This window comes from Nyctibius grandis, chromosome 5 (genome assembly GCF_013368605.1).
Source record: "Nyctibius grandis isolate bNycGra1 chromosome 5, bNycGra1.pri, whole genome shotgun sequence".
NCBI lineage: Eukaryota > Metazoa > Chordata > Aves > Nyctibiiformes > Nyctibiidae > Nyctibius > Nyctibius grandis.
Genome location: NC_090662.1, coordinates 1,836,951 through 1,851,778, shown reverse-complemented (window position 1 = coordinate 1,851,778; position 14,828 = coordinate 1,836,951). Strand labels below are relative to the sequence as shown.

General features: G+C 56.4%; 1 protein-coding gene across 1 annotated transcript; it reads right to left on the bottom strand.

Annotated features, from left to right (window-relative positions):
* Positions 1-693: 693 nt before the first annotated feature.
* Positions 694-14,752, bottom strand: MEST (mesoderm specific transcript). Its single transcript, XM_068401002.1, has 12 exons — positions 14,703-14,752; positions 11,884-12,038; positions 10,738-10,817; positions 10,264-10,341; positions 9,517-9,653; positions 9,114-9,172; positions 8,830-8,870; positions 8,381-8,451; positions 6,657-6,758; positions 3,764-3,840; positions 2,625-2,688; positions 694-2,142 (listed from the first exon to the last, which is right to left on the bottom strand). Exons 2-12 carry the CDS (start codon positions 12,035-12,037, stop codon positions 2,025-2,027), a joined length of 981 nt encoding a protein of 326 aa, XP_068257103.1. The 5' UTR covers position 12,038; positions 14,703-14,752; the 3' UTR covers positions 694-2,024.
* Positions 14,753-14,828: the final 76 nt, after the last annotated feature.

Here is a 14,828-nt window from a genome sequence, read left to right as displayed (position 1 = left end):
CTCAGCAGAAGCCCCTTATTCCTAAAGGGATGCTATTAAATTTCAAACATAAGCGGTTAAAAACCACACAAAACCTGTAAATTTACCATTTCTTGATGACTCTCTCCTCTGTTCCACACAGAAAAATCAATGTGCAGAGAGATTAATCTTCACCCATCAAGGCATACTCAGTTCTCTGAGCCTTCTGTCAGATAATACCAAACAACAACGCAGCCTTTTCCTGGGCTCAAAGATACAAAACATTCTGTATCAAAAGTTAGGAAGAGAGCAGTGCAGGGGAAAGGGACCTGGGGGTCCTAGTGGACAGCAGGATGACCATGAGCCAGCAGTGTGCCCTTGTGGCCAAGAAGGCCCGTGGCATCCTGGGGTGTGGTTAGCAGGTCAAGAGAGGTTCTCCTCCCCCTCTACTCTGCCCTGGTGAGGCCGCATCTGGAATATTGTGTCCAGTTCTGGGCCCCTCAGTTCAAGAAGGACAGGGAACTGCTAGAGAGAGTCCAGCGCAGAGCCACGAAGATGATGAAGGGGGTGGAACATCTCCCTTCTGAGGAGAGGCTGAGGGAGCTGGGTGTCTTTAGCTTGGAGAAGAGGAGACTGAGGGGTGACCTCCTTAATGTTTATAAATATGTAAAGGGCAAGTGTCATGAGGATGGAGCCAGGCTCTTCTCAGTGACATCCCTTGACAGGACAAGGGGCAACGGGTGCAAGCTGGAACACAGGAGGTTCCACATAAATATGAGGAAGAACTTCTTTACAGTGAGGGTGACTGAGCACTGGCACAGGCTGCCCAGAGAGGTTGTGGAGTCTCCTTCTCTGGAGACGTTCAAAACCCGCCTGGACGCGTTCCTGTATGACATGATCTAGGTAATCCTGCTCCGGCAGGGGACTGGACTAGATGATCTTTCGAGGTCCCTTCCAATCCCGAACATTCTGTGATTCTGTGATTCTGGGAAGAGAGGGGGAAGGAGGGACCTTGCGGTGACTTTCCTTGCGAGGGAAGTTCTGCATCTCTCTGCTGATGAACTGGTGTTTCTTTAGTTATCAAGTCAGGGTGAGGAAAGAAGGAATACTGTTTTAATGCTAATTTAAACCCCTGTCCCAGATCCCTGTGGCTGGAACAGCTATTGCTCAGAAAAACACCTTGGCTTTTGCTAGTGCTGGTATTGCATATTGAGCTTGCTCTAGAGGTACGAGCCTGCCCTGGTAGAGCTGCGTGCTACAGTCAGGCTTTGGCGAAGCTCCTGAGATAGTCCCAGGGGTGTAGTGTCAGTGAGCAGTTCTGCTTGTTGAACTGAAAAATCAGAGAAAGAAGGGATGTGGTAAAAACTGGAGGTTTAGAGCTTGCCTTGGGGTAACTGGCCATTAAAAAGAGATTACTGAAGCCATAATTACAGTGCTTAAATGCCCCTTTATGGGTACAGAGCATCATTGCTTGTACTTTGGGGGATTACAGACCCAGATCTGCTGTATTTAGTGTAGGCAAACTCAAATTCTTCAGTCCTGACAAGCTGGCCAAGTGTTATCACCCTTAGCAGAGGGATATGATTTAAACTGCCCGTGCAGCCGCTCAAAAATCAGACCAACATCCATCTTAGGAATATGTGCATCAACCCTTGGCTGCTAGTGGTCCTGTCTGCCTGTGGCACGCAGCGTAGCCTAGCAGCGAAGCCAAGGCAGGACTCTTGGACTGACATCCCTGCTCTGCCTCCCCTCAGGTGTCCCTGTTGTCCCTTGAGCCCTCCTGGCTCCAACTAGAGCGACAGACCAGTCAAGAAGCAAGGTGAGCACAGGGCTGGAAGAGCTGTCAGCGTCCCATAACTCTACTTAGGCTGAGAGTTTTTGTCCGTGCCTCCCTGCAGGCGAATCTTTTCTGGTGCTCAAAGGATTTAACTGCGTAAATGCAGCAGTTTGGCAGCCAAAGATTAGGGTGTTAGTGGAAAGTGTTGAATCTGGAGATAAAATCAAGGTTTCTTCCTGCCCCCAAAGCCTGACTCATAAACAGGGAGCGAGAACTGAGCTGCAGCAGCTCAGAAGGAGTTGATGAAGTTCAGATACGCGTTCAGGAAGCCTGTGGGATCCTCCAGCTGTGGATAGTGGCTGATGTGGTCGTCCAGCACAGACACTGTGGACATGGGAAGCACCTTCCTGTTGGAAGAAGGCAGCAAGGCTTAAGCACAGGCACTGCAGGAGGCTCAGCCCGCAGCCAGCCAGATGCTACCAGTGAGGAGGACAGTACCCGCTTGCACAGCTGGGATTCTGCCCATAACATGGTTTTGGGACAAAAAAACCTGTAACAGCTACAGCTGACCACTCTTCCAAGGGCTGGATTTACTTCAGGTTAGTATGGAGGAGAAGATTACCTCAGTCAATAAATCTTACCTCTGCCTGATGGGGTTTTAAAATGCATCATTGATTTGACTGAGAATTGTGACTTTGATGCCTAAAATGGGGAAGCAATTTCCAAACTGCAGAAGGCTCCGACTGAATCACCTGGCTGTGCAGGGTACAGGTGGGAATTAAAAACAGCCTCCGTGAAAAGGGAGTTGAAGGAAAAGTCTTGAGACAAAATCTCCCTCGAAATGAACCCCCGGTTGTGTATTCTCGTGTTGTGCTGGGTATTGTCTTACTTGTAAAGCTGAAGAAACTCCGGGTGTGGATTCACAGGGTCCAGGGGCCCATAGATGAGATGCACTGTGAGAGAAGCACAGACAAGAGCTTTTATTCCCAAGGACATCCCAAAACGAAGCCAAGGAGACCTGTTGCAGACATGTTTTCATGCGTTCAGCTCTGGGGCCCCCAACAGAAGAAGGACACGGAGCTGTTGGAGCGAGTCCAGAGGAGGCCACGGAGATGCTCAGAGGGCTGGAGCCCCTCTGCTCTGGAGACAGGCTGAGAGAGCTGGGGCTGTTCAGCCTGGGGAAGAGAAGGCTCCGGGGAGACCTTCTAGCACCTTCCAGTACCTGAAGGGGCTACAGGAAAGCTGGAGAGGGACTTTTTACAAGGGCAAGCAGTGACAGGATGAGGGGGAACGGTTTTAAACTGAAAGAGAGGAGATTGAGATGAGATCTTAGGAAGAAATTCTTTGCTGTGAGGGTGGTGAGACACTGGCCCAGGTTGCCCAGAGAAGCTGTGGCTGCCCCCTCCCTGGCAGTGTTCAAGGCCAGGTTGGATGGGGCTTGGAGCAACTTGGTCTGGTGGAAAGTGTCCCTGCCCGTGGCAGGGGGTTGGAACTGGATGGGCTTTAAGGTCCCTTCCAAACCAAACCATCCTGTGATTCTATGTTTGCCCCTCGCACGGAGCTTGGGAAGCTTTCAGCAGAGCACTGAGCAAACCAGCTGCCACAAGGGCTCTTGCTTTTCTGCCCTGGGGTCAAGTTCAGTCTCCAACCCTCCTCCTGCGAACACCAAACCTTTCCTTGAGTGGTTGCAGCTTGAAAAGTACCTCGGCTTCCCTGGGGCAGTAGCTGGAGAAACCGGAGGCTGTGAAGCAGCCTCTAAAGGAGTCACCTCTGCTGCGTGGAACAAACTCTTTCCTGTTGCCTTAACAAGCTCCCAGCTCTCCACTGTAACCGAGCTCCTGTAAACTGGAGCAGGGAAGTTTGCTACCCCCTGCACAAACCAGATTTGAGCCCCATCATCCTCATCAGAACAATGAGAGGCTGCAGCGATTAGTGGAAGGAACCAGCACCAGCTCCAATGCCTGCAGGCGAGGTGGGTGATTCCCAACATCCCGACCAGTAACTCAAGGAAAACGGGTTCCTACTCACGTGGGACAGAGGTGGACATCAAAGCCCCAACCCAGCGGTCTCTGTGCTTCTTCCTCTGGTTTATGTACTGCAAAATACTGAAGAGAAACCTGTTGTTACGCAGCGGATGGTGCCCCGAGGTGCTCCACAGCCTGGAAATTGCTCTCAGGGCAAGGAGGTGGGATCTGCATCTCCCACGGACAGCCTCCCTGGGGCAGCAGCAAGGCAAAATCAGTCTGCTGACCATCCCCGAGCGTAGGGAACTGCCCAAGTTTGGGTTTTTATTTAGGTAGTCAGCAAATAAAAGTGCAAATGTTGCAACCTGGCTCCAGGACTCACTCCTGCCAGTGCAGAGTCCAGTTCTGTGTCACAGAATCACAGAATCAACCAGGTTGGAAGAGCCCTCTGGGCTCATCGAGTCCAACCGTTGCCCTGACACCACCCTGTCAACTAGACCATGGCACTAAGTGCCATGTCCAGGCTTTTCTTAAACCCCTCCAGAGATGGTGACTCCACCACCTCCCTGGGCAGCCCCTTCCAATGGCTAATGACCCTTGCTGAGAAGAAATGCTTCCTAATGTCCAACCTGAACCTCCCCTGGCCAAGCTTGAGGCTGTGTCCTCTTGTCCTATCGCTAGTTGCCTGGGAGAAGGGGCCGACTCCCACTCCACTACAACCTCCCTTCAGGTAGTTGTAGACGGCAATAAGGTCACCTCTGAGCCTCCTCTTCTCCAGGCTAAACACCCCCAGCTCCCTCAGCCATTCCTCATAGGTCAGACCCTCCAGACCCTTCCCCAGCTTGGTCGCCCTCCTCTGGACTCGCTCCAACACCTCAACATCTCTCTTGAAGTGCGGGGCCCAGAACTGGACACAGGAGTCAAGGTGCGGCCTCACCAGTGCCAAGTACAGAGGGACGATCCCTTCCCTAGACCGGCTGGCTCCACTGCTGGAGAATAACCCAAGTTCATTAAGGAAGGGGGAAAACAGCCCGTGGTCAGGGGAGGTGGGAGGATGAGGTTTGAATCCTCCCCAGCTGCGATGGAAGCAAATTCAGGTCCTCTGCTTCCAGCCAAACGCCACTGCTCGGCGCACTCCCATGCTCGGCTCACCGGCAGTGCAGCAGCTCTGAAACCATTTCAGTGCCCCACAGAAGAGGAGTCAACACTGAACTATGGAGCGGGGAGAAGTGCAGGAGATAAATTGCACTAGCTGGGTCTTACAGTGAAAATCTGAACTGCTAAAAGCTCCTCAGCCTGCCTCAACCACCAACTTGGGGTGACTCCTTGCTTCAGCACAGCTCTCAGGGGCTGAGGCTCACAATTTAAACAGCAGGTTCAAGTCAGCTGGGTTATAAAAAACCTTCCAAGGACGGGAAGCTGCGCTAAATAAACATACCAACAATCTGACACACGATATTTAAGGGGTGGAGATATCTCAGCACTGAGCTTCCCATCGTGGCTGCGCTGCCGGCAAAGGTGACATGGCAAAAATTTGCCACGACTGGACTTTAAACTGAAAGAGGGGAGATTGAGATGAGATCTTAGGAAGAAATTCTTTGCTGTGAGGGTGGTGAGACCCTGGCCCAGGTTGCCCAGAGAAGCTGTGGCTGTCCCCTCCCTGGCAGTGTTCAAGGCCAGGTTGGATGGGGCTTGGAGCAACGTGGTCTGGTGGAAGGTGTCCCTGCCCGTGGCAGGGGGTTGGAACTAGATGATCTTTAAGGTCCCTTCCCACCCAAACCACTGTGTGATTCTATGACTTGCCAAGTGGGCAGCGTGACAGCCGTGTATCCAGTGCTGGGTTTGGGCGAGTAGCCCTCGTTACAAGAGGCAATTAGCGAGCCCCCTTTGGAGAGGCCAAGCTATTTGGTCCTTACTGTGTTTTGTGGTTTGTCCAGAGATTGTCCCCAGCGGGAGGAGAGAGGAGTTTGCACACCGGGGGAGAAGGACACACACAGGCCCCACTGAACAGGGATACTGAACTCACAGCCACCAGCCCAAGATTCTTCCAAAAGTCCCAACTGGAGAAAACCAGATTTAGCTCCAGTTGTGAACAAAACACCACAAATTGGGATTTTGGGCCCCTCACTACAAGAAAGACCTTGAGGTGCTGGAGCAAGTCCAGAGAAGGGCAATGAAGGTGGTAAAGGGTCTGGAGCACAAGTGTGATGAGGAGCGGCTGAGGGACCTGGGGGGGTTTAGCCTGGAGAAAAGGAGGCTGAGGGGAGACCTTCTCGCTCTCTACAACTGCCTGAAAGGAGGGTGTAGCAAGGTGGGGTCGGTCTCTTCTCACAGGTAACAAGTGATGGGACGAGAGGAAACGGCCTCAAGTTGTGCCAGGGGAGGTTTAGATTGGAGATCAGGGACAATTTCTTCATGGAAAGGGTTGTCAAGCGCTGGCACAGGCTGCCCAGGGCAGTGGTGGAGTCCCCATCCCTGGGGGGATTTAAAAGCCGTGTAGATGTGGTGCTGAGGGACATGGGTTAGTGGTGGCCTTGGCAGTGCTGGGTTAATGGTTGGACTCGATGATCTTAAAGGTCCTTTCCAACCAAAATGATTCTGTGATTCTAAGTTCAAGCCCCTAATTACCAAAGAAAAAAAGAACCCCACATTGTCCATCTCCAGCATTGCCCTTCTCCCACCATGTGGAGGCTCAGATCCTCCTGACTCCAGACTTCATTTACCTGCCCTGCACCATCCCAGGAAGAACCCCTGCTCCTACATCACACCCCAGCTATTTTTTGGGGAGGCAACGATGATCCCAGGCCCCCAACAGAAGCAGCTGGAGGCTCTGGGGAGCCAGTGCCCAGGGACCTGGCTGAGCCCCGGTAACCTCTGAGCCACGGCATGGCTCTGCCTGCGAACAGGGACGCTGCGGGTGTAAAACTAAGCTCGTGCACCAATTAACGGTGAAGTACCTGTCAACAACGAGATTGCCGTCGTTGGTCCGCACCGCCGTCCACATGTCCCAGTACTCTGCCTGTGTAGGCTGCGTGTAGGGCCCAAAGACTGCCCCGAGCCTGAAAAAAGAGAGTTCAGAGCGGCACGGCAGCAGCTGTGTTAGTGTACGGCTCAAAAACTAGTCGAGGGCAAAAACCAGTCATAGAATCCCAGAATCCCAGAATCAGTCAGGTTGGAAGAGCCCTCTGGGATCATCGAGTCCAACCATTGCCCTGACACCACCATGGCAACTAGACGAGGGCACTAAGTGCCATGTCCAGGCTTTTCTTAAACACCTCCAGAGATGGTGACTCCACCACCTCCCTGGGCAGCCCCTTCCAATGTCTAATAACCCTTTCTGTAAAGAAATTCTTCCTGATGTCCAACCTGAACCTTCTCTGGCGAAGCTTGAGGCTGTGCCCTCTTGTCCTATCGCTGGTTGCCTGGGAGAAGAGGCCGACTCCCACTCCACTACAACCTCCCTTCAGGTAGTTGTAGCCTGCAATAAGGTCACCTCTGAGCCTCCTCTTCTCCAGGCTAAACACCCCCAGCTCCCTCAGCCGTTCCTCGGAGGTCAGACCCTCCAGACCCTTCCCCAGCTTGGTCGCCCTCCTCTGGACTCGCTCCAAACACCTCAACATGTCTCTTGAAGTGCGGGGCCCAGAACTGGACACAGGATTCAAGGCGCGGTCTTGGACTTACAGCCAACCTAAAGGGCTTTTTGGTCAGACAAAAAAGAGGGTTTGCAATATCTGATAAAAATATCTGATGGCGCAGCCTATGCAGAGCGCGGTCAGGGTTTGCATCGCCTCCGTAACGCGTGCGAGTCCGATACTCGTGGGAGAGAAGGATTTCAGCGTATGGTGAAAAGCCACATGGTTTATTATTAGGTTGAAGCACTTTGCCAACCTGGAGAGGGAACAGCCCGGAGGATCGAGGTCATTCAAATCCAGGGGCAAATCTCTCCTGGGACAGTGCCAGGGGATCCGCTACACTAAATCCTACATTGGTCTTTGTGGCCAAGAAGGCCAATGGCATCCTGGCCTCTATTAGGAATAGTGTGGCCAGCCGGTCTGGGGCAGGGATCGTCCCTCTGTACTCGGCACTGGTGAGACTGCACCTTGAATCCTGTGTCCAGTTCTGGGCCCCGCACTTCAAGAGAGATGTTGAGGTGTTGGAGCGAGTGCAGAGGAGGGCGACCAAGCTGGTGAAGGGTCTGGAGGGTCTGACCTCCGAGGAACGGCTGAGGGAGCTGGGGGTGTTTAGCCTGGAGAAGAGGAGGCTCAGAGGTGACCTTAGTGCAGTCTACAACTACCTGAAGGGAGGTTGTAGCGGAGTGGGAGTTGGCCTCTTCTCCCAGGCAACCAGTGATAGGACAAGAGGACACAGCCTCATGCTTGGCCAGGGGAGGTTCAGGTTGGACATTAGGAAGCATTTCTTCTCAGCAAGGGTCATTAGCCATTGGAAGGGGCTGCCCAGGGAGGTGGTGGAGTCACCATCTCTGGAGGTGTTTAAGAAAAAGCCTGGACATGGCACTTAGTGCCCTGGTCTAGTTGCCATGGTGGTGTCAGGGCAATGGTTGGACTCGATGATCCCAGAGGGCTCTTCCAACCTCATTGATTCTGGGATTCTGTGGTCCCCTCCCCACTTGGCCCACACCCCCCATACAGACTGTGCCCAGCAGCACAGAGACCCAACTCACCCTCTGGAGAAGAAAAAGAAGTTCATCAGCCGCGTGATGATGGGGGACAGCAAACCCCCATCCTTGAGGATCTTGGGCAGAAGGAAAAAAGGAGACAGCACCACTCGGTATCGTACGGACGGGTAAATCCTGCCTCCCCGGAGGGCTCTTCCCCCAGCTCCCCATATCACAGCAGTTTCCCAGCTCAGCCCCAACCCTCGAGATGTCCATGAGCTCTCAGCGGTGCAACATCAGAGGTTAATTAATTGGGACATTCGGATGTGACGAGCCGCATCCTGACAGCCCTCTCCTCTCCCCACCACCACTAATGACGCCTGTGAGCAGCTCGGGTGCCATCACCAAAGCAGGAAAAGCAGATGGCATCTGAGCCAGATAAAAACCCCAAACTCACGGAGCCGGACTTGTGCTCGAGGGGTGATTCGGTAGGACTAGAGGGGGCAGCAGCTCACCTTCTGGATGAACCGGGGGTAGTGCGTTTCGGGGAAGATCCCTGGAAGGACGTCAAAGAAGAGAGTTGTAACGCTGCAAGTGGTTTGCTCTGCATTTGCCAGTCTCTCCCCTTGGGTGGCACAGGCAGGACTGGTGCTCCCAGTTAATTACAGCAGCTTAATTGCAATTCACTTGGGGTTCAGGTGGTGTTTTCCCTCAGGTCATGGAGACAAGAAGACCATCCCGTCCCATGAATCCCCATCCCTCCCAGCCCACCCATCCCACCACGCCAGGCAAACCTTACCTCCGTTGGATAAACAGAGGCTGTTGATCAAGATGCTTCCAGTTTTATTGTGCTCATACCTGGGGACAGGAGAGAAGAAGGTGAAACACAACTAGACGTCTCCAGGCTCTAAGAAGCAACCAACCAGCAGGTCAAATTAAAGTGTCGGATCATCTCTGCTCCCCTGTTGTCCTCATTTCGGTAAGGAGCTCAGGAGGGAAGCCAAACAACCCACCAGCCAGGACCTGATGGATGGGAGCCTCAGATCTGCCCACCATGGATGTGCCGTGAGACCTCTCAGCCTTCGTTACAGCTGTAGGTACAGGGAAAAGGGGGTTCTGCCCTACGTCCTTCCACTTATCTGCTGGAAATCGTCTTGATGGGGACAACAAAGAGCAGCCAGAGCATCAGTGGTTGCAGTGACCTGTGCAGCAGCTCCTGTGCAACCGTATCCCCGTAATCGTGGGACAGGAGATTAATCCTGTGGTGGCGGAGGCCGAGGTGACGCACCAGCCCCTCGACGATGCTGGCTTGCTCGAAGATGGAGTACCGGTGAGGCCTCTGCGAAGCAAAGCAGGAGATTAGACATTGGAAGGGGCTGCCCAGGGAGGTGATGGAGTCACCATCTCTGGAGGTGTTTAAGAAAAGCCTGGACATGGCACTTAGTGCCACGGTCTAGTTGACATGGTGGTGTCAGGGCAATGGTTGGACTCGATGATCCCAGAGGGCTCTTCCAACCTGGTTGATTCTGTGATTCTGAGGAGCCACAGTGAGAGCCTGACCCACCATGAGCCCACAAACTCCAGAATAAACACCCAAATGGAGGAATATGGGGTGGAGACCAGCAGTTTGTGACCCGGGACAGAGCAGTCGGGATGTCCTGGGCCAGGAGCTACATCCACAAGCCCAGGGGAGCACTGCCCATACCCCAAAGGGGTCAAGGTGTGCTTTGGAGTCACTTCAAACTCAAGTAAAGGCAAGATGGTGGCAGAGCTGATCTCCACCACACACCTTCCCCATCCCTTCTGCTATTATAGTGTCTTATTCCTTTTCCAGATGTAAATAGGAGAAGAAACTGGACTGCAAACGCCAGTTTTCCAGGGATGCTGGAACGGCAGAACAACCTCTGGGCCAAAAGGAACTGCAAAAATCCTCCTCCCAGGCTACTCACAGGCTTGTCGCTGAAACCGAATCCTACAAAATCCAGAGCAATCACCCGGTGAAACCGCTGGGTCAGCCCTTCCCAGATCTGGAAAGAGGAGAAATGCATTAAAAAAACAGCTGGTGGGAGCGGGGAGAGGAAAAGTCTGCAGCGATGCACAGCCACGGATGGCCACGCTCCCCTCCACTCCCCAGACAGCACCTTCCAGCTCCAAGAAGATGGCAGGAGGTTGAAATTTCCCAATAAACAGCAAGAACATCCAAAAAAAACCCACCCCAATAAATAGTTGTGGGTCTTTTCCTCCTGCTTTGGGCTAAGGGTGTGGGAAAGGGCAATGTGAAGAGCTTGGGTTCCGTGCAAGGTGTTGGGAGAGGAACAGGAGCGTGGTGGTACCCCAAGCAGAAACTCCTCTGGAGCATCACCCACCCGGGGCTGACCCACCACCTGTGTCCATCCAACCCCCCACACATTCGCTCCCCTCACCTTGTACCAGTCGTAGCTGGAGGTTGGGAAGCCGTGAAGGAGGACGACGACGTCGGAGCTGCCGACGGCACCAGATGAATCTGGGGAGGGAACAGCCTCAGGATCAGCTTTTTCCCCCCCAATTTTCCTCCCCTATAAGACAGGCGTTGCCGTTTGCCCCATGGGGAGCCCAGTCAGCAGCGTGGTGTTACCTCTTGCCCCGCACCCCCAAAACCGAGTGTGGGTTTGAGTCACACCACAGCTCCCCATGTCCTGGGCTGTATCCCCAGCAGCGTGGCCAGCAGGGCGAGGGAGGGGATTCTGCCCCTCTGCTCCGCTCTCGGGAGACCCCCCCTGCAGTGCTGCGTCCAGCTCTGGGGCCCCAACAGAAGAAGGACACGGAGCTGTTGGAGCGAGTCCAGAGGAGGCCACGGAGATGCTCAGAGGGCTGGAGCCCCTCTGCTCTGGAGACAGGCTGAGAGAGCTGGGGCTGTTCAGCCTGGAGAAGAGAAGGCTCCGGGGAGACCTTCTAGCACCTTCCAGTACCTGAAGGGGCTACAGGAAAGCTGGAGAGGGGCTTTTTACAAGGGCAAGTAATGACAGGACGAGGGGGAATGGTTTTAAACTGAAAGAGGGGAGATTTAGATTAGATTTTAGGAAGAAATTCTTTGCTGTGAGGGTGGTGAGACCCTGGCCCAGGTTGCCCAGAGAAGCTGTGGGTGCCCCCTCCCTGGCAGTGTTCAAGGCCAGGTTGGATGGGGCTTGGAGCAACCTGGTCTGGTGGAAGGTGTCCCTGCCCATGGCAGGGGGTTGGAACTAGATGGTCTTTAAGGTCCCTTCCAACCCAAACCAGTCTGTGATTCTGTGATTCCTGGTGCCACTGTGGCATTGGAAACCCGGCCAGACGAGCCACTATGGCCACCGGCTCCAGCTACTTGATGCAAACCAGGGGTTTATTTAGCACAATTTAATTGCAGCTGCCCCTAAGTTGCTGCCATGGGTGACAACCACTCCAGCAAAAAGGTTTTCCGGTGTCTTTTCCTTGCTGTGACGTTTTGGGAGGGATTTGCCATCACTCCACCTGGCCTTGGGGACATCCCTGGGGCCACCAAGGGGAGCAGAGCCCCCAGCCCCGCTCCCCACCTGGGTGTCCCCAGGACTCATCACCTCTGTAGAAGATGTTCTGGTCCTTGTAGGTGAAGTAGCGTCCGGAGGACCTCCAGGAGAGGAGAGCTGGGGAGAGCTTGGGGGGTGGGATGTGGAGGTAGACGGCTAGGAGGGGCACGCTCAGCAGCCCCACCTGCACCCACCACTCCTTCATCCTGTGGGAGAGAGCCACGCGCCTGTCTGTTGGGATTTGCCCATGTCCCCCTAACCCACCGCCATGTCCCCAAAACCCACACGTCCCCCTAACCCACCCCCATGTCCCCAAAACCCCCATGTCCCCATAACTCACCACCATGTCCCCATAACCCCCACGTCCCTCTAACCCATCCCCATGTCCCCATAACCCATCCCCGTGTCCCCAAAACCCTCATATCCCCATAACCTGCACATCCCTGGAGTGGCTGATTCATGACAGAGAGTGGTCTCTGATGTAAAGGTTAGGGGGTCTGCAGGGGGACATGGGCCCCATTTGGGGTCTGAGGGATCGATGTGGCCCCCCTAAGGGGTCTGAGGGGGAGTGTGGCCCCATAGGTGGTCTGATGGAGGACATGGGCCCCATTAGGGGTCTAAGGGAGGATGTGGGCCCCATTGAGGGTCTGAGGGGGGGGACAGGGCCCCATGGGGGATCTGAGGGGAGATGTGGGCCCCATAAGAGGTCTGAGGGGGGAACTGGGCCCCATGGGGGGCTGAGGGGAGATGTGGGCCCCATAAGAGGTCTGAGGGGGGAACTGGGCCCCATGGGGGGCTGAGGGGGAACATGGGCTCCATAGGGGGTCTGAGGGGCAATGTGGACCCCACAGGGGGCTGAGGGGGGACATGGGCCCCATAAAAGATGTGAGGGGGGGCATGGGCTCCATAGGGCCTCTGAGGGGGGACGTGGGCCCCATGGGGGGTTTAGGGGGTGTGTGGCCCCATTGAGAGTCTGAAGGGGTGTGTGACCGCAGTGGGGGTCTGAGAGGGGACATGGGCCCCCATAGGGGGGGCTGAGGGGTGAATTGGGCCCCATGGGGGGCTGAGGGGGGATGTGGGCTCTATAGGGGGTCCAAGGGGGTGTTTGGCCCCATTGGGGGGGCTGAGGGAGGACATGGCCCCCATTGAGGGGCTGAGCGGGGATGTGGCCCCCATAAGGGGTCTGAAGGGGAGTGTGGCCCCATAGAGGGTCTAAGGGAGGACACGGGCCCCATGGGGGAGTCTAAGGGGGTGTGTGGCCCCATTGAGGGTCTGAGGGGGAATGTGGGCCCCATGGGGGTCTGAGGGGGGACGTGGGCTCCATGGGGGGTCCAAGGGGGTGTTCGGCCCCATAGGCCCCATAGGGGGTTTAAGGGGGTCCATGAGCTGTTGAAGGTCTGAGAGGGTGTGTGACCCCAGCGGGGGTCTGAGGTGGGACGTGGGACCTATAACAGGTCTGAGGGGGGGACGTGGGCCCATAGTGGGTCTGAGGGGGAATGTGGGCCCCATGGGGAGTTTAGGGGGTGCGTGGCCCCATTGAAGGTCTGAAGGGGTGTGTGACCCCAGTGGGGGTCTGAGGGGGAATGTGGGCCCCATGGGGGGTCTGAAGGGGAATGTGGGCCCCATGGGGGGCTGAGGGGGGACGTGGGCCCCATAAAGATGTGAGGGGGGGCAGGGGCTCCATAGGGCCTCTGAGGGGGGACGTGGGCCCCATGGGGGGTTTAGGGGGTGTGTGGCCCCATTGAGGGTCTGAAGGGATGTGTGACCCCAGTGGGGGACTGAGGGGGGACGTGGGACCTATAAGAGGTCTGAGGGGGGGACGTGGGCCCATAGTGGGTCTGAGGGGGAATGTGGGCCCCATGGGGGGCTGAGGGGAGACATGGGCTCCATAGGGGTCTGAGAGATGGATGTGGCCCCCATAAGGTGTCTGAAGGGGAATGTGGCCCCATAGAGGGTCTAAGGGAGGACATGGGCCCCATGAGGGGTCTAAGGGGGTGTGTGGCCCCATTGAGGGTCTGAGGGGGAATGTGGGCTCCATAGGGGGTCTGAGGGGGACGTGGGCCCCATGGGGGGTCCAAGGGGGTGTTCGGCCCCATAGGCCCCATAGGGGGTTTAAGGGGGTGTGTGAGCTGTTGAAGGTCTGAGAGGGTGTGTGACCCCAGCGGGGGACTGAGGGGGAACGTGGGATCTATAAGGGGACTGAGGGGGGGACGTGGGCCCATAGTGGGTCTGAGGGGGAATGTGGGCCCCATGGGGAGTTTAGGGGGTGTGTGGCCCCATTGAAGGTCTGAAGGGGTGTGTGACCCCAGTGGGGGTCTGAGGGGGAATGTGGGCCCCATGGGGGGTCTGAAGGGGAATGTGGGCCCCATGGGGGGCTGAGGGGAGACATGGGCTCCATAGGGGGTCTGAGGGGCAATGTGGGCCCCATGGGGGGTACAGGGGGTGTGTGGCCCCATTGAGGGTCTGAAGGATTGTGTGACCCCAGTAGGGGTCTGAGGGAGAATGTGGGCCCCATGGGGGGTCCAAGAGGGTGTTCGGCCCCATGGGGGGCTGAGGGGAGACATGGGCCCCACGGGGGGTCCAAGGGGGTGTTCGGCCCCACTGGAGGGCTGGGGGTTGAGGGAGGGGCACCAAAGCCCCGCCCCTCACCAAGCCCCGCCCACAGCCCGCAAGGCCACGCCCCCACGGGCCAAGCCCCGCCCCTCCGCGGGCCAAGCCCCGCCCCTCGGGGCAGGCCCCGCCCTCCGCCCCGCCGCGCGCCCCCTCCCCTGACGGGGGGGGCAGGCCCCGCCCCCCTCCCGGCGGCGGTGGGCGGAGCCTCAGCGCCTCGCGGGGCCGGCGGGGGAACCGCGCGCGCGCGCGCGCCTCACCTGGCTCAGGTGCCGCGGTCGCGCGCCGCCATGGCGCTCCGAGGGCCCCGCGCATGCGCAGGCCGGGCCGCCCCGCCCCGCGAGGGGAGCAGCCCCGCCCCCCCCGCTTCCCGCGCGTCACAAGCG